The 26342-nt window shown below is 39.1% G+C and overlaps 1 protein-coding gene and 2 non-coding genes across 9 annotated transcripts in view; 2 read left to right on the top strand and 1 right to left on the bottom strand.

Annotated features, from left to right (window-relative positions):
- Nucleotides 1-18697, top strand: part of LOC106823165 (epididymal secretory glutathione peroxidase) — a 67743-nt gene extending 49046 nt beyond the window's left edge. For all 7 annotated transcript variants that reach the window (XM_070515415.1, XM_070515413.1, XM_044776192.2 and 4 more), the window contains 2 exons: nt 473-9275; nt 17593-18697. In XM_070515415.1, the coding sequence (XP_070371516.1) occupies nt 473-688 (216 nt within the window). In that variant the 3' untranslated portion in view covers nt 689-9275; nt 17593-18697. The remainder of the gene's footprint in view (nt 1-472; nt 9276-17592) is intronic.
- Nucleotides 6064-6157, top strand: TRNAI-UAU (transfer RNA isoleucine (anticodon UAU)). The gene is made up of 2 exons: nt 6064-6101; nt 6122-6157. It is a non-coding gene; the product is annotated as a tRNA-Ile (tRNA).
- Nucleotides 18698-19763: 1066 nt separating the features above from the next.
- On the bottom strand, nt 19764-19836 carry TRNAR-UCG (transfer RNA arginine (anticodon UCG)). Its single transcript has one exon. It is a non-coding gene; the product is annotated as a tRNA-Arg (tRNA).
- Between the last annotated feature and the right edge of the window lie 6506 nt (nt 19837-26342).

Here is a 26342-nt window from a genome sequence, read left to right as displayed (position 1 = left end):
TTATTCTCACAATAATATTTTTTAAATTAAATGATGAAGTGATGATGTTTTAAAAAAATTTTTCTTGTTTGACAAAACGAAATTCTGGTAACTCTATGTTGGTTCCAAAAGATACATTTGAAATGCTACAGGTTCACAGAACCCATGACCTGGGAAGCCACATTCTAATCCACGCAATTTGCTTTACAGAAAAGGAAGCTAAAAGCAAGAGAGGTGACATTTCTTACCCATAGCAGCATGATTTTGTGATGGGGTCACAGAACAAAACAGGAAGAGGGAACAGACCTTTGCTGTAATATCTATAACATTCTTGGTAGTTGGCATGGTGATGATTCAGAGAATTTCTAAGAATCACAGGAAATTTAAATATCTAGGTATGGGATGGAGTGGATTACCTGTGGGTGAAAATAGCCTTGATCATCCAGGAACAGAAATGATGTTGTTGTTTCTCTTTTCCCTCTCTCTGCTTCAGCACTCCTGTCCTCACCCCTCTGATGTTTTGGGCTCATTAAAACATATATCCTGGGAACCTATAAAGGTCCATGACATCCGCTGGAATTTTGAAAAGTTCCTGGTGGGGCCTGATGGAGTCCCTGTCATGCGCTGGTTCCATAAGACTCCAGTCATTACAGTCAAGTCAGATATCCTGGCATACCTGAAGCAGTTCAAAATTAAAAAGGGAGGCTGATTTGGGGCCAGGAGCCACCCTGCTTCTCAATGAAGACCTGTTCAAAGAAAAGTCCATCTTCTTACTACACTTTCTTCCTAAATGGCCTCCACTTGACTAAATCACCTCTATACTGTTAGAGTTCCCACTCTCTACCGAGTAGATTTATACTCACGAGTCTACTACTATTTCTTCTTGCAAGAGTATGTGAGTGAAGAACAAAGAATGGAAACCTAAATCCTCAGACCTCTGTTTAAAATTAGGAATTCATATCCATCAAAGGAAAATCATCTTTCTATGAGGATGGTTCAGTGTGCCACAATATCCCGAAGAAGAATGTTCCTAGACATTTTGACTCTCCCGTCTCTCTCTACCCTAAGGATAAAGAAATAGCAATGGGGTTACGGCCATACAATTTAGTTTCCACTCCATAAGATTTTTCCTCCCCTGAGATAAGCATGTACTGTCAGTTTCCAACTCTTTTCAGATCAGTCTTCAACCATGACACCTCTGCCCTGCACCCCCTCCTGCCCCCACTGATCTGTCATTCTCCTGTAGGAGCCCTAAGGTAGAGTGGGAGCAGGAAATTCCCTCACATGAAGGGAAGGACATCTCCACGATAGTGGGACCTAGAGCCTCTCTCTAATTTGGACCCTACAAAAACTTTCCTTATTGTCTGATCTTTAGTGTATTCAGGTTATGACACCTGGGCAGGGCACCCTTTGAAGGATGGACTTTCCCCTTTTAACCCTAGATTCCACAGCATCAGAACCAGCCCTGCCACCATCTCCAATAAAATGTTTTCTGCAGCATCTGGGATCACTGTGGTGGTTTTTAAATCCTATCCTGTGCACAAACTCGTCTTATCTCTCTCCTCTTCCTCACTGTGGACTATCACAGAAGGTGTATTGCCCAAATTACCTGAACCTCTTAGAATCTCTTTCCTTCCAGAATCTTGGAAGGTTGTCACCTAATGGCTCTCGATTGTCATCCCTCCTCAGGAATTGCCTCAGGCCAAGGTCATATCTCCTTTCCAGGGGCAGCCTGTATCCAATTAACAGCCAGTGAGGGGTATAAAGGCCAAGCTCTGATATCTCAACTTAGGATAACTTTGAAGTGCTCAACCCAGCTGTAGAGACCCCCAAGGGGTAAGCTGATGCCTTTTCTTCCTGGTACTGCAGCCCAATTTTTCCCTCTGCCAAATTATGCTTCTCTTCTTTGCCCCTCAGGTGCCGATTCTGAGGTAATGCCCTAGTAAAGTTTCTGAATGCAAATCTCCATCTTGGAGTTTTTCCAGGGAACCCAACCTGAAATAGTTGGTACCAAATGTGATCTGAGAAAGAAGATGCTAAGATGAAATTTTTGATGCAAAATTCCCTACCATCTGGTTGGCAATGAGGGATGGGTAGAGCAGAAACAGCCACTGACACGAAGTAGCAGTGCAATTTTTAAGACTTTCACCACACCTGAACTGAGACGGGATACTGGTGGAAGGATATGCACAGGCAGATGTAACGTATCAGGTGCTTGAGAAATATGGGAGAAATGGGAATTATAAGACAACAGAACTGGATGGTTGTTACTAGAAGAAATGGATGCTTTGGAGAGAGATGATTAAAAGCTGAGGATGATATCTCATCAAATAAAGGCTAACTGTGAAAGCCAGAGTCCCTCCATAGGAGGATATAAAGAACCTTTCATATCCTACAACTCAAGGGCACAAAAAGTTAAGCTTCCAGTCAAAAACTTAATCATAGGAATAATAGGACCCCAAAGAAGGTTAAATTGTCAAACTAGATTATCTTGTATGCCTCTGTCATGGCCTTGAATGAAAAGAACATAACCTTGAGACATTGGATGGAGACATCTGGTTGGATGCATTCAAATATCTGAATCCCCAGATTTCCCAAGACCCCCTGAACCTTTTAGAAGCAACCTAGTCCTCCTTATTAGGGATTATCATGACCTTCCTGCTTGAATCCAATGCAGAGGTCTCTGCTCTGCCAAACGTCATGTGCCTCTACCACCTTCTCAGCATCTGCCCCATATAGAACTAGATTCTAAGGATTCTGGATCAAGGACAGTGGAACACAATGTTAGCTAAAGGAGAGTTCATTGATACTGGAGCATTCTCCCAAACTATAGAATTTTTACACACTGGCAAGAACCAACACCTTGTTAGGATTCTCCTGCTGGGAAAAAGAAATGGCTCTCACTAAATGTAGTAGAAATGCCAGGACTATTGTGACAGATGGCAGAAAGAAGGGATCAAAACTCAGAAAAGTGATCATGAAGAATGGATTTACCAGGTAAACTTGGGAAGCCCACTAGATGACCATGTGGCACAGGAGGGCCAAGTGACATTCTGTTTGAAAAAATAAAAAGGAACATGCTAGGGAGAGGGGCATGACTGAGAAGTTCTGTGATGAGTGTCCTCAATAGGCCTGAGCTGATGATAAGAGAAGTAGCCTCACTGACAGCAATGGGGATTATAGGATCTTGAAATAATTCAGGCCAGAGGTGGCAGCACTCAACCACCAGAATGCGTGTATGGGGGTCGGACCCGTGGTCGAGTGTTTAAGTTGGTGTGTTTTTCTTCGGCACCCCAGGGTTTTGCTGGTTCTGATCCTTGGTGGGGACATGGCACTGCTTATCAGGCCATGCTGAGGTGGTGTCCCACATAGCAGAGTCAGAAGGACCTACAACCAGAATATACGGCTATGTACTGGGGGGCTTTGGGGAGAAGAAGAAGGAAAAATGAAGATTGGCAACAGATGTTAGCTTAGGTGCCAATCTTTAAAAAGAAATTTTTTAAAAAAGAATCCATGTGTGTATGCACATGTGTTTGGAGGGTGGGTGAGCAAAACTACTGTAATAAGAGACAATTTCAGAATGGTAGTCAACTTTGTAGAGTGTTAGAGATGCTTAATAGAGCACAGCATACCTAGAAGCAAGATAGACGAGCAGCCAACAAAGGTATCACTATCTACAATCGGAAGAAATTAAGGACAGATAATCAGGAGACTGAGGGCAGCTGCCCCACTAAAAATCAAATCACAGTACTTTGCTCAGTTTCTGACCATGAGCCAGTTTTCAGACCCAGAATCAATGACTAAAAGAGAAGCCAAGTCTTGAGAAAGTAAGACCCTGCAACATCACTGCAAATATATAGAATATATTTTCCCCATTCCTTTCTTAAAGGAACTTATGGCCATTTACTCAGTAACCATAAACTCAAGAAAGGGAAATACTCTTAGATTTCAAGGACTGTTGGAAATAAGATCCAAGTCAACATTGATACTGAAGGACCCAAAGTGACGTCATGGCCAGCATTATAGTGGAGGTAATGAGGACCAGGTAACAAATGGAGTTCTGGCCCAGGTCCGGTTCACAGTGCATCCACTAAGGCCGTGGATCCATCTGATGGAAATTTCTCTTGTCCAAAAACATATAAAATGACATTGGCACAACCAGTATAAGAGCTATCACAGTAGAAAAGGCCAAGAGGGAGCCCCTGAAACTAACTTACCCAATTCCCATGCAAGACAGTAAATGAAACCATTTAAGAGAATGAAAACCATACTCCTAGGGAGAATGACAGAGATTATTGCCTTTAAGGATCAAAAGGATGCACAATTGGGATCCCTATAAGATAGATTTAATTCACCAGTTTGTTCCCTGCAAAAAATCAAAGAAAGGCCCAGAAAAGCGACAGTGGACTACCACAAAGTAAAAAAAGTAATAGCTCCAATTCAAATTGCTGTACCAGATGTGGTATCTTTTCTGGAAAGATTAATTTATGTTCTTCGATTTTTTAAAGAAACAAGTGAGAAATAAGATTAAGTGTAACCTTTTTGGGAATCATTAGTCTAAATAAAATCATCTGAACACCATAATAAAGTCTTATCCTTGTCTCATTATATATTCTATACATGCTGACACCACCACCCCATCCCCAAACCTGGCTCCGAGAACATCTACTTTCACTCAAATATAGTTCTGTTAAGGGCACTGACCCTCCGAGAACTTTGTTTAGTCTTCTCAGCTCGGTTGGTCACAGTCCTATCCAGGAGGCAATGTTGATGGTTTGGGGATCAGAGAGAAGAGGGGCCCAGTGGGTTGGTCAGATATCTGGCTCTTTCCCAGGACCAAGTCCTGAACTAGATCTTTAGCTTAGGCTGGGATATTCCTATGAAGAGAAGACAGAATCAGAAAGACAGCATGTCTTCTGGAGCATTCGTCCTTGAACTCTAGAATGCACCACAGTACCAAATGTCCTCTTTATCAAAAGACAGGTCAAAGATGTCCAGCAGCATTAATTAAATGGTGGTATATCAGTGGATGATTGAATATTGACTCTTAAAAATATAGAATAATGAGTCATTATATGTACAGTTCTTAAACAGTTCCATCCCTACTTTGAGGGCTGTATGTTTCCTTTAGCACAATTATCAGGAAAAATGGTTTATGTAATAGTGTTAAATAAGAATAAAACAGAATATAAAATTGTACATATATTATATAGTATATATGTGTGTATGTGAGAGTGTGGGTATGTGTGTATGGTTACAGCCATGCCCCCTCCAGAAAAACTCCAATGAAAACGTTCATAGAAAAGAGCCTGAAACAAAATACAACAAATGTAAACAACGGCTTTCTCCGCGTACGAGACTTTAGAAAATTTTCAAGTAATTATCTTATTGTTTTTCTGTATTTCCTTAGCATGTGTGGCATCTATACATGTAAAACAGTGAAATTTTTCTAAAGGAAATATTAGTTCTCTGAATGTCTCAGGGTAGCAAAGTACTTTAACATTCTTAGATTAAAGACAGCGCGTGATTGGGTGGAGGTGGGAGAGGCGGCCTTTGAAGTAGAATTTTAAAGTTAGTGGAGCGCACAGAGTGGAGAGAGAGGAAGAGCGGGAAATTAGAACGGCTGAGACGGAAAATCCGCGGGAATGCGGAAGCCATAAAAATGCACCGGTTCTTACACACGGAATACAGGCTCCCAAGTGGAAACCGGCTGAGCTGTAGTGATATGACCAGAGTGAGTGACACGACCGTTTTGCATGCAGTCATCTTAGCTTCCTGCCTTTGTGAATCAATGCGATTTCCTTTCATTCAAATGCTTTCAAATAACAGTCTGAATTTAGAGAAGCCATGGGAATCTGAGCGGAAAATTAAGATACAGGTGACCGCGACCCTCAGCCCCTTGGCATCTCTGTGCTGGGGAAACCGTTCCAAAATGGCTGCTACTGGGGAACCCTCGGTGCTTTTAATCCCCTTTGTAGAAGTCCCATATCAGAAGGTGTCATTTTGTTCATATTGTTTAATAACTTTAAGAAAAATATGTTAAGACATCTTCACTTACACCTCCCCAAAAGTACACCCAACGTAGCTCCAGTGGCGCAATCGGTTAGCGCGCGGTACTTATAAGGCAGTACGTTCGTGAGCAATGCCGAGGTTGTGAGTTCGAGCCTCACCTGGAGCAGCTTTTACTACTCTTCGGCCCATACAAATTCAAAGGGAGTTGAAGGGGGACGAACTCTTGTAATTTACACCTTACTCAGAGCTTGCTAGGGATTTGCCTTGAAAGTCTGCTCAAGGCTCGGGCAACTAGAGTTTGACAGTTGCCAAGACAACTGTTCACAATGTTCAATTCAGTAAGAAACAGACCATCAGAGTCTCAAGCCCAGAGTTGAGGTGTATATAAAAACTAGTGAACAATAATTCAATGTCTGATTTGTCAGCTCCGTGAAATGTGTAGAATCTTGGTTTGTACGTATTTTGGTGGAAATTTTTCTGTCCTTGAACCTGCTTTCCTTACCTCAGTTTTTTCACTCCTCTGGGCTTTCTCTGGGATTTTTATCACTCTTAATAAGTCCATGATGCCTGTAGTTATGACAGAGACACTGGTATTCAGTTTCAAAAAATGAAGTGATCCGTATTTACAGCCTCCCAGTTGAGCTGGGAAACCTGTAATCTTAATCCTCTGGATCTTAAACATTATTAGAGGCAGGCTGCAGACATAGACATACAGCTCTCTGGCTTACTGAAGATTTATAATTGCCCATGTGCAAATGTCCAACACTCCCAGTTCTTTTCCAGCTGCTGCTCCATTTTGGAGTATTTACATTCTCCTTGGCCCCACTCTGAGCCGCCCACCATATAAATGTGGGTTCAAAACAAGGCTCACAGACAACTTAGATTAACAGTTGCTAAAGAAGTGATAGTGGATAATTTACTTACCATCATGTACAGTGGACATATCAATAGACACTATTCACAGTGTTGTTTGTAGTGTTAAATGAGAAATAAATCATTCATTAATTAATGGTCACAAATTCTTCCCATCTCTATATACATTTCATTTTGCAATCTGATTTTGCAGTAGCTTCCATCAAGAGGTGGGGTCTATTTCCTTCTCCCTTGTGTGTGAGCTGACCTTGTGATTTGCTTTGAACAACAGAATGCTGTAGAAATGGTGTTGTAGAAGTGGTGTTGTGGGAGTTCCAAGATTAGGCCTCAAGCAGCCTTGCAACTTCTGCCTTTTCCCTCCTGAGACCCTGAGACCACCATGTGAAGAAATCCCATCTAGCCTCCTAGAAGATGGCAGATCACATGGAGAGAGAGTCTCAGCCATCCCAGCTATCCCAGCCATTCCAGCTGAAACCCCAGACATGTGAGTGGGACCATCTTGGATCATCCAGTCCCAGTCAAGCTGCCAGATGACTGCAATCACATGAGTGACCACGGGTGAAACCAGCAAAAGAAGTGCTCAGCTGAGCACAGCCCAAATTGTTGACCTGTAGAATTGCAAACAAGAGAAACAATTATTGTTTTAAGCCACCAAATTTGGGTGAGGTTTGTTACATAGATATAGATGATTGATAAAGGCATTTAGCAGAGAGTAAGAGTCTAAGATAGGTTAGCAGTTTATTACTTTGGGTGATCTTCTCATTGCCCCAAACATTGAGTCCCCTTTGCTCTTGCCACAGCCTGGAGACTTCAAAATCATTTGGGACACTGGGCTATTTAAATTTACCCCTAGAGTAAGCTTCCAGCTCCTTGGGGCCTTGTAGCAAGCTCAGAATTCCTGCTGTGAAAGACACAGAATTTCCAGATCTCTAGAGCAAGCAGAGGTATGAATTAGTAGGTATTGTCCACGTTCCTTGCCTAATTCTGCAAACAAACTAGCCTCCAGGTTCTGCAGTCCTCTCTAGCTGCATCTTCCCAGTGCTGGCTATCCTTTTGGTAAGTTTATTGGTTTGCCTTGTCACCTACGATAGGGAGAGAAGGCATTGATATCCACATTGTGAAACATTGACATATCTAATCAATGTAGTTTAGAGATACAAGGCAGTCACCCCTGATAAACTGTTGCCAGTTTGCCTAATATTTTTCCAAAGAAATTCCATAACAGAAAACTCTTATGGGTAGCATTCTTGTCATGTGACTGGAATTTGGGTGTACAGTCCTTTTTCCAGATACTCCTGAGGACCTTCCCACTGGGTACCCACCAAGACACCAGGAGTAGGCTGTTTTTTGTTTTAGCTTCTAAATAAAATCTGAACAAAAAGCAGCATATGTATTTTATTTAGAAATAATGAGTTTAATAGAGATAACAGTTAAAAGTGACAATAGAACAATATTTTATAAGTTATGAGGGAAAGGATTTCCTATCTAGGTTTATGTATCTAGCCAAACTATCAATCAAAAGTGAATGTGTATAAAGCCATTTACAGAGAGAGGCACCTTCTCAGAAAAACCCAGGAAGTTGTTCTCTGTTAAAATGGTATGGAAATAAGAAAGAGGAAGGCATGGAGATCCAAAACAGGAAGAAGGTAAAGCACATCCCCTGGTTGATGGAATGAAATCCCTAGGAAGACACCTGTGCAGCACACCTAGCGAGCAAGCAGAGTGAAGCAGGAGGACAAGGCCTCCAGAGAGTTTGCCACTGAGAAAAACATAAAAATTGATAGGTTCTTTGAGTTGTTTCACCATATTGAGAGTTGCTTAAAGTCTTGGAAAATCAATTGAAAGGAATTGGTTATAGGATCATAGAAAATAAGGAAAAAGTATGAGACAATTAATAACTTTGCAGGAAAAATAAAAGGTGTGTAGGAAAAGAAATATAATCATAGTTCTACATGCCTCAGCTGTGAACAATTTTTTTATAACCAATTAATCCTGAATATAAAATTATGATGAAATTAAGTAGGGAGGATGAGGGAGGGGAAATGTGGTTGGAGGGATGAGTAAAGTGAGAGAGGTGCCTCCAGATATCTACTTTCAGCATGATAATGCAAGGAGATCCATGGACCTGTTCCCAAGTGAAACTGGTGAAATTATAAAAATTCAGCTACTGAAGTTCTCTGGAAATGGTCTTAAGGAATAAGAAATTCATATGGAAAATGAAGAAACATCTATTCAAGAAAATCTACTAAAATTCTATAAGAACAGCAAGAGTCTATGGTATTTAAACCAGTATTGCTTCCTCCCTCTTCCCTTCCCAGTTCGTTGAGATGGAAACTCCACTGCAGACAGTGAAGAACAGAGGACTCCCTCACTCCCCAGCTCCTAGCCTGAGGGCTATCTTCCAAGGAGAGGTAGGATGTCAGCACTTTTCATCCTGCCTCCAGCTACTGGTTTCTGAGGTTCCCTCTGAGCATGACTGAGAGGTGAGGTCTCCATTTTTCTGCCCAATCTCCTCTCATGCTATGAAGGCTCTATCTTAGGTGTAGCAACACTGCAAAGGCAGTGGTTCCATGCTGGCTGGCAGAGATAATCTGAGAAGACCTGAAAACCTGCTTTCACCTAGTGCTCACCTTCTAAAGCAGAGGTGTCACTCAGAGAAAAGCACATTTTGTCCCAATCCCCCAGCTTCAGAGCCCTGGCTAGGAGATTTGGCCTGAGTGGAGAAACAGGCCATAGAACAGATGGCTCCTAATCTCTTCCTAAAGGGCTCCTGTTTTTGCAACAGAGAATGGAGAAGTTCACACTTACAAATGATCTCAAAAACAGTGAAAGATTGTGGTAAAAGCCAATTGGGAGAAGATTAGTAAATTCATTGGAAATATAGGCTAATCTGTAGGCCAGATATTTTGCAAGAGAGAACTGGGGAAATAGTCAATAGAGAGGAGTCCTCTTGGGGTCAGAAGAAATGTTAAACATTGACTTCAGGAATTCTTCCTTCAAAGAAGCCAGAATTTGATTGGATTGGTCTGTAGAGCAATCTGTGCCCCAGGATATTGTTGAAAACAGTTGAACAATCAGCCAGCAATTAGTGGAGTTTAAAAGCTAAAGTGTGTTCAGGGAATGAGATGGTCAAAGAGAGCCCTGCCAAAACCACTGTTACACTAGGATGACTGCATGTCCAAGGCTGTGCCCCTTGAGGAGTGACATCAAAGGCTTAACAATGCAGAGGAGAGAGGAATAGGCTTCGCTAAAATAATTCAGCCAATCATTAGACAAGCAAACAACAGATAACCAGAACAAGCCCTGGAGAAGGTGACCAACCCAGAGTTGCTATAATATGTTATCCACAATGTCCAGTTACCAAAAGAAAATAAGACATGCAAAGGATAGAGTATGACCCATCTACTGGGGAAAAAAAGCAGGAAGTAAAACTTCCTGTGAGAGCAACCAGATGTCAGATTTAACAAAGATTTCAAAGTAGTCATTATAAATATGTTTGAAGAAGTAAAAGAATCTATGATTAAGGAAGTAAAGGAAAGTACAGTCTGAAGAGCAGAGAGAAAACAGAAGGAAGACAAATGAACAGAGCTTCAGAGAAAGGTGGGACACCGTTAGGCACACTGACATATTCATAATGGGAGTACCAGAAGGACAAGAGAAAGAGAGAGAAAAAGAATAGAAAAAATATTCAAAGAAATATTGGTTGAAAACTTCCTGAATTTATTGAAATGCATTTATTCTAAAGATCCAGGAAGATAAACCAATCCCTAGTAGGATAAATACAAAGAGATCCTCAAATAGGTACATCATAGCAAAAATTTTGAAAGTCAAAGAGAAGAAGAAAATCTTGAAAGCAGCAAGAAAAAATGACTCATCACTTACAAGGGAATCCCAGTAAAGGCTGACTTCTCATCAGAAGCAGTGGAGGCCAGAAAGAAGTTGGATAATGAAACAAAATGCTCAAAGAAAAAAAATCTGTCAACCAAGAATCCTATATCCAGCAAAACTAGTATTCTAAATCAAGGCAATATGAAGACAATCCCAGATAAACAAAAACTGAGATAATTTGCTGCTTGCAGAACCATTTTACAAGAAATTCTCAAGAAAATTCTTCAAGCTGAATGCAAGTGACCCCAGAGAGTAATTTGAATTCACACACACACAAAATGCATCAGTGAAGGAAATTATGTAATTATAAAAGACACTATAAATGCATATTTCTTCTCCTTGGTTCTCTTAACTTATTTAAAAAGCAATTGTATAAAACACTGGGGCCGGCCCTGTTGCCGAGTGTTTCAGTTGGTGCACCCCGCTTCAGCGGCCCAGGGTTTCTCCAGTTCAGATCCTGGGCATGGACCTAGCACTGCTCATCAAGCCATGCTGAGGTGGTGTCCCACATAGCAGAACTAGAAGGGCCTACAACTAGTATATATACTATGTACTCAGGGGCTTTGGGGAGAAGAAGGAGGAAAAAAACATGATTGACAACAGATATTAGCTCAGGGCCAATCTTTAAAAAAATTGTATAAAATGCTATGTGTTTAATGTATTGTTGGACCTAGAAAATATAAAAATGTAATATATTTGCCAATAACAGCACAAAGGAGGTAGCTGGAAGCAAAGCTATATTGGGCTAAAGAAATGACTCCAGATTGTAATTCAAATGCACAAAGACAAAATAAGAAAGCCAGAAATGAATTTTTTAAAAAAGGTTAATATTACAAAAGGTATAACTATTACTTGCTCTCCTTTATTCTCTCAGCTTCTTTAAAAGTCATAAAATTATGTAAAATAATAATTATAACAATGAATTGTGGGTTTGTAACCTATAGAGATGTAATATGTATAATAATAATACCACAGGAAGGGAGAAAGGAAATAGAGGTATATAGGAGTAATATTTTTATATCTCACTAGAATTAAGTTAGTATTAATCTGAAGCCCATTCTGATAAGTCAAGATGTATATGGAAAGCCCTAGGGCAAAAATATTTTTAAAAACACAGTGAAAAAGTCATTAAACAAATTAAAATCCTACTTTAGAAAATATTCATTAATGCAAACTAAATGAATAAAGGAAGACTAGGGGAACAAAAAATACGTAAGACATAGAAAATGAAAAGAAAATTGGCAGCTATAAATCCAACTATATCAATAATAACATTCATTGTGAATGGATTAAACAACCCAATCAAAAGGCAGCATTTAAAGAAGAATTAATATCAACTCTTCACAAACTCTTTTAAAAATAGAAGAAGGAGGGAATACTTCCTAAATGATTTTATGAAGCCATTATTACCCTGATGCCAAAACCAGACAAAGACATCCATCAAAAAAGAAGATTGTAGACCAATACCCTCTATGAACATGAATGCAAAAATCCTCAGCAAAATACTAACAAACAAAATTCAGCAACATATAAAAGGAATTATACACCATGACCAAGTGAGATTTATCTGTACTTACCAGGAATGCAAGGCTGTTTTAACATCAAAAAAAAATCAGTTAATATAACATACCACATCAATAAAATAAAAAACAAAAACCACATGATCATCTCAATAGACACACACACACACACACACACACAAAGTGTGTTATAAAATCTAACACCCTTTCATGATGAAAACTCTCAACAAAATAAGAATAGAAAGGAGAGGCCAGCCTGGTGGTGTAGTGGTTAAGTGCTCTGCTTTGCAGCCTGGGGCTCACTGGTTTGGGTCCTGGGTGTGGACCTACATACCGCTAATCAAGCCATTCTAAGGTGGTGTCCTAAATAGAAGAACTAGAAGGACATACAACTAAGGCTTTGGGGAGAAAAAAAAAGAGGAAGATTGGCAACACCTGTTAGCTCAGGGCCAATCTTCCTCACCAAAAAAACAAAAAGCATACCTTTAAAAAAAAAAGAATAGTAAGGAATGTCCTCAACCTGACAAAGGACATCTGTGAAGAAACCTCACAGCCAACAGTATTCTTAATGCCATATTTCTCTTTATAGTGCCTGTTGATTAGCTAATTTAAATTTTTTTATGATGTCAAATTTGTCTATCTTTTCCTTTATTGTTGGCATGTTGTTTATTAAATTCTTCCCCACACTAAGTTTACAAGTATATTATTCTTTATAAGTCTGAGGGATCCAGCAGTGGCATGGGGTGGTGGGAGAGGGCAGTGAAGAGTGATTTGGGCACAATCATGTGGTAAATATCTTTATCCAAATGTGCTAGAGGAAGGGCAACCTTGGGGAGGGGTTAGGAAACAAGAAACTAGATCCTGCTCTTGAGGGGGAAGGTGGTCTCGAGAAGTACACCTGCAGAAAGAGAGAAAACTTATGGATAGGCAGGAAGGAAATAATTTAATCTATTTATAAGCCAATCTTTCTGTTATTACATAAAAATGACCATATATCACCTTGGAACTTGCTTTTATCCTTTAAACATATATGAGGGGATTTCTCATTTTTAATAAATGTATTTCTATACCATCATCAATCTTAATGACTAAATATTACCTCAATGTATATTTACTGGCCATTTAGATATCATTCCTATGAAGTGCCTATCCTATACTCAAGATTTTTCCCCATTTTTTTCCTTGGTTTGTTTGGTTTTTTATTTATTTGTAGGAGTTCTTTAAATATTCTGGATATGAATTGTCAAAGCTTCTTTTATTTTTGCATCACTTAAAAATAAGTGTAGCTTATGGTCAACTAAAACACAAGAACCTTGTTTTTCAAAGTTGCTGTCAATCTCCAATATTGATTTTTTTCCAAGTTTAATACATCCTCCCATCAATAGCAAATTTTGAGATCTCAAGTCTGTCATTGATCATAATGAGCGATAAGGCACAAACAAAGTTAATCAGCACACATATTATATCTCCCACCAAACCAATTCAAAAGTAGCAAGACATGTCCGAACAGATCCTAGATCCCAGACCTAGAATTCTACTTTGGCTTGACCTCTGCATTTGTCTTATGACCTGTGCTTTGTAAATCTAAGCATTCACCTAGTGATCTCCACACTCCACAGGCCTTCACAGTACATTCGACTAGAAAATAAGTGTACAAAATCACAGAATCTCTAAGTTTGCCTTCTAGCCTTTAAAATTTCACTTGGTCCCTTTATTAATTCAGAATATTTTTATATCTCTAGGACTTCTTGTAGATAGAATTGCAGAACTACGGCTGATTAATGATATTTTAAAAAATATCCTAAGATAGTATTTCTATGGGGTGTAGCCTTAAACGCTATAAGTAGGTAAAAGCTTTCCTATTATCCTCTCACAGTTTTAGCCTCATATTCCCCCTTAATCCTTTTCTTTTTCTATTTTACATATTATTATCCTTGATGGAAAAGACAGAAGCAAAATGGGTGTTAAATAATACTGCTTTCTTCTGTCAAAGTTAATATTACACCATTTTCCTGATACTATAGATTTATCTCCTCCTTGTTCCTTTCTGCTGTAAACTGATTTTACATGCACACACACAAACACCACAGTTGGTGGTATGGGACAGTCACAGGGAAATCATACCTGGTTATTGACATCACTGGAATTAAGCTTCTCAAGGCAAAGACTATAGAAATTGTTATTGTTTATCCCAAATAATGAGAGGTATGCATAGAACTTAAAATACATCAATATTTGTTTAATTAACAAGTGATTGCCTCCTAGAAGAATCTGAGGTCTAAGTGAGATCAACTCCAGCTCAATCACCATTCCAGTGATGGATATTTGAATAGCTTATTGCAAACTGAGTCCCTGCTTCTGAATTCCCTCCATCTCCTTCCTTTTCTTCTTTCTTTCCCCTATATGTCACCTCTGCTCTCTCCCTTCACCCATTACTCCCTTCATTTCTTGCATAACATAAATTTTCATTATTGGATAGTAAAAATAAATTTGATTTTGGAAGTTTTGGGATTGAGTCCTAGCTTATCTTCTTTTTTTTTTTGAGGAAGATCAGCCCTGAGCTAACATCTGCTGTCAATCCTCCTCTTTTTGCTGTGGAAGACTGGCCCTGAGCTAACATCCATGCCCATCTTCCTCTACTTTATATGTGGGACGCCTCCCACAGCATGGCTTGCCAAGCTGTGCCATGTCCGCACCTGGGATCCAAACTGGTGAATCCCTGGCCACCGAAGCAGAACGTGCGAACTTAACCACTGCGCCACGGGGCTGGCCCCTAGCTTATCTTCTTATTAGGTAAACACATTTAGGCATATCATTTATTTTATCCCTGTGTTGACTTTCTTATTTATATAATGGGGACAATAATAACTGCCTGATTATTGGTGAGGATTAAATGTGGTGTATTTGAATATGCCTGGCACATAGTAGGCAGCTTGTGAATGTCAGTATTCTTTTTTTTACTTCTCTTCCTTCATTCTTATTTCTTATCCTTTCCTCCCTTTTTCCTTTTCCTTTCCTTATTTCTCCCTTCCTCTGCCTTCTCCCCTTTCTATTTTCCAGCTCTAAACTCTCACAACACCTGTCCCCATTGACTCTGTCTTGACCAGGTTGTAGGCCAGAATGGAAGCCTTGGCTCTGAGATGGCTGAGAACGAAAGGATCTGATGTTTCACTATTGGCGTTGATATCTTTCAATGGTAGCCTACAGGCCCAAAGAAGGTAGAGATCCTGGGGGTAGGCAAAACTCTTTCAGCCTTTACTTTTTGTTCTTAACTTGATTGCAATATGGATATGCAATCCTTTCAGATGAGAGTTTTGACATGATAAGCCAGCCATGTTGCCTTCTGAATCTAGACTACTTTCTCTTCTCTTGTTGGAGGCCTACTCTGGAGGTACTCAAAAGCTTATGAGAACTATTGAACCACAAGATCTGGGAAAGCAGAGTCTTTAAGCTACATGATCTGAACCATGAGGTGAGGCCCATAAAGAAAGAATTTTCATGGGGCCGGCCCCGTGGCTGAGTGGTCAAGTTTGTGTGCTCTGCTTCCAGCCCAGAGTTTAGCCAGGTCCAATCCTGGGCGCAGACATGGCACCGCTCATCAAGCCATGATGAGGCAGCATCCCACGTGCCACAAATAGAAGGACCTACAACTAAAAATACACAACTATGTACCATGGGGCTTTGGGGACCAAAAAGGGGAAAAAATAGAATTTTATGACTACTTAAGAGTCAGATATTATCAACTAAACAAAGGTTAATAGTCACAGATTGTAAGGAATTAGTTACAACATGTGAGGGGCAGGATGGAGCCCTAAGAGAGGATCATGGAAATTGGATTCCTTCCACTATTATTAACCACATGACCATGGTATATCACTTTACCCTCTCTGAGCTATAAATTCGTAATGTAAATAATAAATATCATTTATGTATGGCCAAATGTCATGCCTCATACTAATTGCTTGACATAGGTATATTAACCATATTTTTTATTTTCTGATACTTTGACATCTTGGGGCCTTGCTGACCCTGGAAAGACCGTCCCTCCCCAACCAGGGCTAGCCAATTCCTAGAGATAATAAACAAATTCCCTGTGACTGTGCCTTTCCTATGCAAACCAACCAATTCAGAGTCCATGCCCCACCACTTCCTCCATCAGGCTCTTATACTCTGGGCTGCTAGTCCCATGCCCTAATCATCCCAAGGCCAGGCAGCAGACAACTAAGGACAGCCCCTGTGCTCCAGAGCCCGGGGAAATTATTCAAACTGGCCAATCCTCAGCCTGCTTACCCTGCTTCACTCATTCCTTCCCACAAAAACCACAATAAAGTCTCTTGCCCACGTTTTCCCTTAACTCTCTCTGCCTCCGTACTGATCTTGGTGCTTCCCCATGTGGCCCTGCGTGGCATGCCGTGCCTTCTGCTTCTAGGGATCTGTGGGTATAAAACTTCTTCCTTTGTGACAATCATTTCCACGTCTATGTGTTTTACCATACCTGATTAAAACAAATCCAGGGTACATTTAAAAACAATATGTTAATTCATTTAATCTTATGAGGTAGGTATCATTATTACCAGGTGGTGTGGGATTGAATTCTCTGATCTCTATGGCTATAGTAGAGGAACCCTTTTGCATGGCTGCTCTAAAGGGCTTTGAGGGTTTTTGAGGCATGATTCGGTGTCCTTGGATTATTATGCACAGATTAGAAGCCCTGAGACAGAGCTCAGAACTCTAGAGAAACAAATGGGTTTCTATCTTCAGAAAAAGCACTCAAAGCCTCATAATCCACAAGCCCCAGCTGGGCCAGAAATCAACTCTATCTGCTCAGCTTTAGGAAGGACCTAGAAGAGACAGGATGACTGGAGGGACTGGATCAGAAAGGCACTTAGAGCAGGAGCAGGAGAATTGCAGCTGCTTTTGGTTTTGGATTACATTACCTGCTCGTCAGCCTCCAGAATGAAGTTTGCCATGATTAATTAAAATAAAAAATGGAAATTGTTTAATAAATAAAGTTTTTGTCTCTCACATTCGAGGGCTTATGTGGAGTAAAAAATAAAAGGATTCATTGTATATAAAAACAGTTGGGAGTTTATTCTCTAATTCTCCCATTTTCTCATTGTATGTAACATATGCTATATGGTTTCTCTCTTCACTTATTTAGGCTCAATATATTACAATCTATTAGATCTCATAATCTATTAAATTATAATAGATCTATATAATCTAATAACTTATCTTTGTATACAATCATGTCATCTGAGAAGAATGACAGTTTTCTTTCTTCCTTTCTAATCGTTTTGCCTTTTATTTCCTTTTTCAGCATGACTACACAAGGCAAGGACGGAGGCACACAGGAGTCTGTAATCTTTAACAGAAGTGATGAGAGCTGGCATCCTTGATTTGTTACCAATCCCAAACAAAATTTTTTCAATATTCTCCATATAAATATTAAATATTTCACATTTAAGATTGATGTTTACTTTAGTTTTTCAATGATGTAATTTGTGAGGTTGAAGAAATTATCTTCTATTGCTAAGCTGCTTAGAGTTTTAATCATGACTGAATGCTAAGTTTTATCAAATACTTTTTCTGTCTCTACTGAAATGATTACATGGTTTTTTTCATTCCTAATGTGAGAATTAGAATGATTTACTTTTTAATGATAAGCTAACCTTGCAATCTTGGTAAAAACTCAAGACCAAAATGACTTGTAATTCATTTGAAACATGACTGTGTCCAGTTCCTTAACTTTCAGGACAATTTGTGTCTATGTTCAAGAGTGAGATCGACCTATGATTTTCCTTTCTCATAACGTCCCAGTCAGGTTATGTATGAAGGTAATACTAGCCTCAGTTTGTCAGTTTCTTTTTTAAAAAATTAAATGTAGACCTACCAACTGACCCAGCCATTCCACTCCTAGGTACTTACCCAAGAGAAACGAAAGCATATATCCATTCAAAGACGTATACACAAACATTCATGGTAGCTTTATTTATACCTGGGAATAACCCTAATATTAATCAATAGGTGAATGGGTAAGCAAATTGGGGTATATCCATACAACATTATACAATTTAGCAATAAAAATAAATGAACTATTGATACAAGCAACATGGATGAATCTCAAAATAATAATGCTGAGTGAAAGAATAAAATATGCATTTATACTGTATGATCCCATTTACATAAAATTCTAAAATCTACAAGTATATAATGTTTCATAAAACTACAAACATATAATGACAGAAAGCAGTAGTTGGAGGGGGACGGAGATTACAAAAGGGCATGAGGAAACTTTGGGGATAATGTCTATGTTCATTATCTTTATGTGGTGATGGTTTCATGAATTATGCATATGTTTAAATATACGCAGTTTATTTTAGGAAAATTATGCCTCAATAAAGCTCCTTAAAAGATACATTAAGTGGAAAAAATTCATTGTGGCATTCTGTAAGAGTTGTTGTGGGTCTTCTCTTTCTTTTTCTCTCCTTCTCTTTTTTTCCTATGCTGTGGAATAGTTGTGTCTGATTAGATTTATTTCTTCCTTGAATATTTTAAAGAAATTCCGGGTAAAAGACGGAACATAGGATTTTTTTTTCAATAGGAAGACTTTTAACAACTAATTCAGATTATCTCATAGTTTGACTATTCATAATTGCCATTCCTTCTGAATCTAATTTGACATATTTTGTTCTAATAATTTGTCCATGTCATCTAAATATTCAAATATATTTGGCCAGACTCTTTTCACTTTTGCAGAATCCGCTCCCTCTTCATCTTAATTTGCCCGGTTGTCTCTTCTCATGGTTTCAAGTCTCTGTTTAAACCTTGGTTCCTCAGATATTGCTGAAAGTCCGGCTAATTCACCCGGCGACGTGCGGGAGAACTCGGAGCTGGTCTCAGCAGAGACCAGGAGAAAGACCGCGCGAATCAGCAGTGGGTTTTACTACGTTGTTTCTCTAGCTCCTTCAAAATGTGGGAAGTTTTCCTTTCAAAAGAGGGTGACATTTAAACTGACTTCAGAAAGACATCTGTCAATACACTTTTTTCACCGTCAAATTACTGAGAGCCAACTGTAAACCCACAGAAGAGGGAGGGTCCTCATAGGCTAAAATAACCGAGACCTCCTGGCACTGCCGGACCAGGCGAATGGATCTCCTTGACATTCGTGCCCTGCCGACCCCACCCCGCTCACCGGGTCCGCAAGACCAGGGCTTGCGCTCCTCCCAATCTCCACACACCAGTTGGCTTGCCTGGCCAGGAGCTTCTTTCAAAGTACCAGCGACTGGAAGGTGGAGGCTCGCGCCAGCTCCATCTTCAGAATCAGTCAGGTCCTAGAGGACATCTACGGTGATGCGTCATCTCATTTATTACTGCAAACAGGGGCGGAGAATTTTAGGTTCTCTTTCCGAAAGTGCTCGGATGCTGTAATTTGGGATCTGAGAGTTGGGACTGTGAAGTCTGGGTAAGGAGAGGTTAAAAGGTTAAGAACAACCACGAAGGGATTCGAACCCTCAATCTTCTGATCCGAAGTCAGACGCCTTATCCATTAGGCCACGTGGTCATACGCTTATAAAGTCTCGAAAAAATATAACAAGTGTTGAAAGTCTGGACTATTGCCTGAAGTGTTTATGTATCTCGTGTAATCCTAAATGACATTATCTACACTATTAATCTTACTTCAAAGATAGTGTCACTGATACTCACAGAAACTAAGTAATTTCACACTGCAACAGCTAAGGCAAAATGAGAATTACGATTTTCTCCAAACTCCTGCCCTTAATTTGACACCAAATTTCTTTTCTGAACAAGATTTTACACGTGTGCTGCGATACTTCTCTCAGCCGGTTGCATGAAACTATAAAGAAATGGGAGAAAATGAATGAACGTCTTTCTGTAATCACGGCTACAAACTCTTAGTTTATCTTCAGCATGAAGACAAAGTCAGAACTGAGACCTTCTGGGAGTAAATGAAAATCACCACGAGGTGGATGAAAAAGACCCCTCCTGCGACCCTCTCAGCGACGGGCCCACTCCCGCCAGGGAGGCTTAATTAGGATTGAACCGAGGGCATCTTCCTAGGCCTGGCCCTGCCAGGAAACCATGAAGAATAGATCCCATTGAGTACCCTCCAGTGAGACCCCTGTAAAAAGCCCAGGAATGGACCAGGCACTTAGTGAGCAGTTAGAAAATGTCTATCCTCTTGTGCAGCCAACTTGGTCGTAGTGTTCTGTGGCTCAGAGGGAAGGAGCTGTACTTCCGCTTAGGAAAGTTGGGGCTTGAGTCGACTTGTGATGGTTGTGTATTTTCTTTCCAGCTCATCATTTTCCCCAGCCATCCTCAGCTCATCGGATCTCGGCCTCCCACTAGCGACGGTGCCAGAGGGGAAAGCACACGGATGACGGGAAGGCCGCGCGCGAGGCCTGATTCCCTTACGCACACTGCCTGCTGTGGACCCTCCTCCAGTGGGAGCGGTGGGCGTGGTGGTGGAAGCAACAGGGCTGGAATCCGAGGCATCTCGGGGGCGTCATTCTCCGTAATCGCGAACTCGGAGGGCCGAATTTTGGTCTTCATCGACCCTACCTTCTCAGCACATCCTATCTCCCACACCCCACCCTCCAATATCAGTTACATATATTTTTCACATTTTAGAGGTACTGGAAAAATGGTGTTTTCTCAAAAGCGCTTCTGATCACGACTACACCTGAGGAGGCTGCGCTCTTTCTCTTGTCCTCCAGGAAAGCAGCGCCCTGGTACTCTAGGCTACACAGGATCTAAGTGTCTGACTGTCTGGGTCTGTCCTCAAGCCAGCCTTCAGTAAACATTCAGAGAACCAAATTTAAACTGATACTTAAAAGATGAGAAAGGGTTAGCCAAAAAATAAATAAATAAATAAATAAGAGCAATATACAGAAGGTGGATCAGAATGTGCAATGGTGTAAAGAATTTCGTCCAATTAATCTGAAAATCGAAATGAAACAGCAAACTCTGCAAAAAAAATCAATTAATAAATTTGACTAAAGAAGAAATAGTAAATATGAATAGTCCTCAACCAATAAATTGAATAAATAGTCAAAATTTTTCCAGCAGAGAAAAGTCCAAACTCAGACATTTTCTTCTAGAAGTTCTACAAAACATTCCAGGGAGAATAATTTCAATTGGGCACAAACACTTCCAAATACAGCAGCAAAGGGAAGCCTCTCCATCTGATTTTATAAACCTAACTTCATCCTAATATCAAAACTAGGCAAAGACAATGTGAGAAAGGAAAATAACTGACCAATCTCATTCATGTACATAAATGAAAATATCCTTTAAAAAAAAGCAAACTGGATGCAACAGTGTTTAAAAATTGTGACAAATGGATTTTTACCAAAAATAGAATGTCAATTTAACACTAAAAAACAGTTGTTATCATTCAGAATAACAAGAAATTAAAGGAAAAAAGTTATGTTCACCTAAGTAAATGCAGGAAAAGCATTTAATAAATTTTAGTGTCCACTCATGATACAACAATCTGGAAATAGAAGGAAATTTCTTTAACCTGATTTTTAAAGTACCAAAATAATCTGTAGAAAACATAGTAGTTAAAGGTGAAAAATTCAAAACATTCTACTTGAAATTGGGAAAACATAGAGTATGCCAGGAATCGTCATTTCTATTCCCTACCAGGCAAAAGGAAAGTAAAAAAGGTGTAATGACTAGAAAGGAAGAAACAAAACTGTCTTCTTCTTCTTTTTTTTAAACAGATTGTATGCTTGTGTACAAAAATCAACTAAACAAACAAAAATAAATTATAATTAGCAAAACAGCTTTAACACACTTTCCTGACAGCTATAAAAACTTAAAAAAGCAACTACATGCAATAAAGTCTAAAGATCACATAAAATGGGATATTAACATGATAATATTTCAATAACAAGAAAATATCCCGAAACAAATACATCACACTGTCATTTATAGAAACTACAAACTAAGCATACTAAATAATCTATTGTTTTATGGGTGCATATATAAGTAGGAAAGCTAATAAATAAAAGCAACAAAATGTTTATCACAAGCATTATATGGTGGTTATCTCAGAGTGAGAGAGAGATGTAAAATGGAGTGAGGCAAATGGAACTTCTAAAATAATGGCAAGGTTCTCTTGATTGGTGGATTGTTTTTCTTTTTAAAGTAAACTTTTTTAAATTGAAGTATAGCAAACATGCAGAAAAGTGCCCAAACATAAATATATAGAGATCACTGCATATTTATAAAGAGAACATACCTATGAAACCTCATCTAGATCCTTTGTTCCAATTTATTGCCACTGTTGCCATCGAATGAGGTCCAGAACTAGGTTTTGTCACTTGGGCTATCTGTGTCAAGAAATACAATAGTACAGCATACCAGAAGCCCCCCTCATGTGCCTCCTAACCACTTTCTTCATAAGGTAACCACTCCTGACTTCTGGCATCATCTATTAGTTTGGCACATTTTAGTAACATATAAATAGAATTGAACAATATGTGCTATTTTATGCCTGGCTTATTTTGTACATTAATATCTGAGGTTCATCTATGTTGTTGCTTTTAACAATGTTATTTTTTGTTGCTGTATATATATATTCCATTGCATAAATATGCTATAATTCATTTATTTATTCTACTGGTGATGGACATTTGGGTTGTTTCCAGTTTGGGGGTATTATGAATACAGCTGTTAGCAACACTCCTGTACATGTTTCTTTATGGACCTGTGCACAAATTTCCATTGGATATTGTAATTAAGAGGTTGACTCCATCTTTGACATTTGCTCACAGCTGTCAAGATCCATCACTCTCTCTTAGTCACATCTAAGGCAGCCCATAAGAAAGCGAACAAGCTCCCTCTCTTGGCACCGGGAGGCGAGGAGGTCAAACCACACTAGCCCTGGCTCTCACACAGGAACCTTCACCCCAGCCCCACCCTCTAATCAAATAAAAGCCAAAGCCAGTCACCCCTCCTTGCTCTCTCAAGCCATTTTTGGACTTGCTTAGGAGGCTTTTCTGCTCTCCCAAGAAAGCCTCATTATGTGAGTAAGAAAAATTTTCATATCTTCTTGTAGCATTTTCAGTCTTGCTATTTGAACCAAATTTGAGTAGGGGGACAATTTAATTTCAGCTGAATGATTACAAGACAGATGTACACTTTGGAGTGGACTTACTGAGTCACAGCAAGAATATTTAACTCCACTGCAAACACTTTTGCAAGCAGCATATGTGATTTTCATATATCTGTAATTAAATATAAAAAAATGGACAAACTAAAAATAGAAAAAAATGAAATATGACAAACTAGATTAAAAAATAGATTAAAAACAATTCTCCATAGCCCAACAAACTCAGCTGTTAAACACAAGATTCTATTTCAAGTGTAGAAATGCCAGTGCTACTTAGGCCAGTGGAATTTTTAATCGCTTGCTCCAGGATTGATTTTCTTACAATGGAACGACTTTTACTCTTTAAGTCCAATCGCTTCCTACTGTAGTATCTTAGCACAGACAGCATGGGTGACAAAATTCACAGCAACAATTTGAAACAGAAGCCTGGTCCATAATAAGAGTTGAGAAAATTCCTTATTCAGTGATTGATTTGGAAGGATGGAGATAGTTTCTTTCCATAGGTAGGAATTAGGTGAACAGTCTGAATGCATACTCCAATTAATTTTCCCAGTTTGAAAGAATTGAAACCCCTGACCAGCGTCTATAGAGAGGAGGCAAAAAAAAGTATTGAGTTGCCAACTCTGCATTCATGCAAAATACATTCATCATCTTCTAAAAAGTAAAACTCTTTACATATACTTCTTCAACGTGGTATTGTGCCCAAATGACCTAAAGCTCCAGTATGTTTGAGGATATTGGTTTGAATCCCACTGCTACCAATATTCTTGTACATTTTGTGTAATTAAGGCAATTACTTTCTCAGATAAAAATTGGTCTTTCAAATAGAGAGAGGGAATTCAATTTGAGGTAATTGGTTTAAGTGATACAGCATTCTTCACATAAGTAGCTAAGTAGATAAGCCTTTTAATGAAGTTCCTGAAAGTCTTTCTGAAAAACATTTATATAATAATTTGATGGCAATTGTGGTCAAGTTTGAAGAGGAAAAAATTTAATTTCTTTCTCTCCTTCTTATCAAAAGACAGTTATGCCTGGTCCAAAGGGACAGAATTCTCTTTTGTTTTGTTTTGTTCTTTATTCTAATATTTTGAATACATAATAGAGTCACACAGTTCAAAATTCAAAAGTACAAAATGATATCCAGGGAAAAGTCTTCACCCAAGCCCTGCAAGTAACCACTGGCATTAATGTGTATACTACCAGGGCTATTTTATGCACAAACACGAAAGCGTTATATGTTATTTCTTCACTGTTTACTCTTCACAGCTTTGTATACTACTTTTATTTAGTTAATATATTAAGTCACTCAGCAACAAATGTTAACTATGCACTGACTGTGTGCCAAGCATTGCTCTACGCCAGCAGTTCTCAAAGTATAGTCCTTGCACCAGCAGCATCAGCATCAGCTTCAATGGGAAATGCATTAAAAATGCAAAATATTGGGTCCAACCCTAGTCTGAGTAAATTAAATTCTGGGGGTGGGACCCAGAAATATGTGTTTTAATAAGCCCCCCAGGTGATTCTGATGCATGCTAGTTTCAGAGTCACTGCTCCACTCACTAAGGATAAAAAGCTAAAAAGAAGGACCAAAGAAAAAGAAATCTCTGCCCTCATGGGGATTCTAGCCAGGGAGACACAATAAATGAGACAAATAAGTAAATTTTTTTATTTTTAAATAATGATAATTCCAATGAAAAAATGTAGGAGAGGGGGTTTAACTATATTGAGATGGTTAAAATCTAGTTAGGGTGGATAGAGAAAGTGTCACTGGGAAGGTGGCTTCTTTCTTTTCTTGAAATATTTTATGATGAAAAATTTTAAACATAGAGAAAAGTTGAAGAAACTCTTTAAAGAACACCCATAAACTCACCACCTAGATTCTACAACTAACATTTTTCTATATGTGCTTTATCACATATCTATCAATCTATTCATCCATCCATTAATCCATTTTATTTACTGGTACATTACAAAGTAAGTTGCAGATATCACATCACGTATTATTAACTAGAGTTGAATTTAGGTATTTTCAAATATCTGAAAGCAGGATACATGAAAAAGGATTGAGAATTTCCCGTGTGTATACAGAAAACATAATAAATACCATTGAACAGAAGTTACAGGGAGACAAACTAAAGAGATTCAAGCACCATATGGTAGAGTTTGATTAATTGGCCTTTCTTTAACATATGTTTTAGCCTGGGAATCCATGATAGAAATTTTTGAGCTCTATGTCATGTTCTAAACTAGATCTTCAGGAGGGTGTAAGATGAATAACACCAGAAGCTTAAAGTTATTTAAAAAGCTTAAATTAATATTAAATAAATAATTAGAAAACAAATCAAAAGGATAGCTCTTTCTATCCTTCTCCCCTTGCTCTGTCCCATGGAGGCTGAGCCTTAGGGCTGCATTCTTGCTCTCTGGTTTCCTGCTGGGCTATGCCAAAGAGAGGCATAAGCAAGTTGGATCATGATGATTAGCTGTGTTCCTCTATATAATGTTACATGTCTTGTCAAGTGGCCTCACCAGGCAGCACTCCCAGACAGTTCCCTGCTGTTACTAAACCTGAGCATGAGAACATTCTTTTTTTGTTTTCCCTCAACCCTGTATGAGGTTTCCGGTTCTGCATCCTGTCCATCGCTAGACATCCTGTCCCACAGAAGAGGGGAGAAAAAAACTGAGACACACTTGTGAAATTCACAGTCCAAAGGCATAGGCTCACGAAAAGACCAAGACCTAATCATAGGACTATAGAATGCTTCCCCTCCCCCATACCGTATCACCACATTACTAATGTTCTATTTACATCATTTCCTTTTACCTGGTACATCATGGCCAGCTATCAAGAAAAAAATTACAAGGCATACCAAATTCAGAAAACACAATTTGAAGAGACACAGAAGGCATCAAAACCAGACTAGCCAGTG

Source organism: Equus asinus, chromosome 8 (assembly GCF_041296235.1).
Source record: "Equus asinus isolate D_3611 breed Donkey chromosome 8, EquAss-T2T_v2, whole genome shotgun sequence".
Lineage (NCBI taxonomy): Eukaryota > Metazoa > Chordata > Mammalia > Perissodactyla > Equidae > Equus > Equus asinus.
This window is presented reverse-complemented; position numbering and strand designations above follow the sequence as displayed.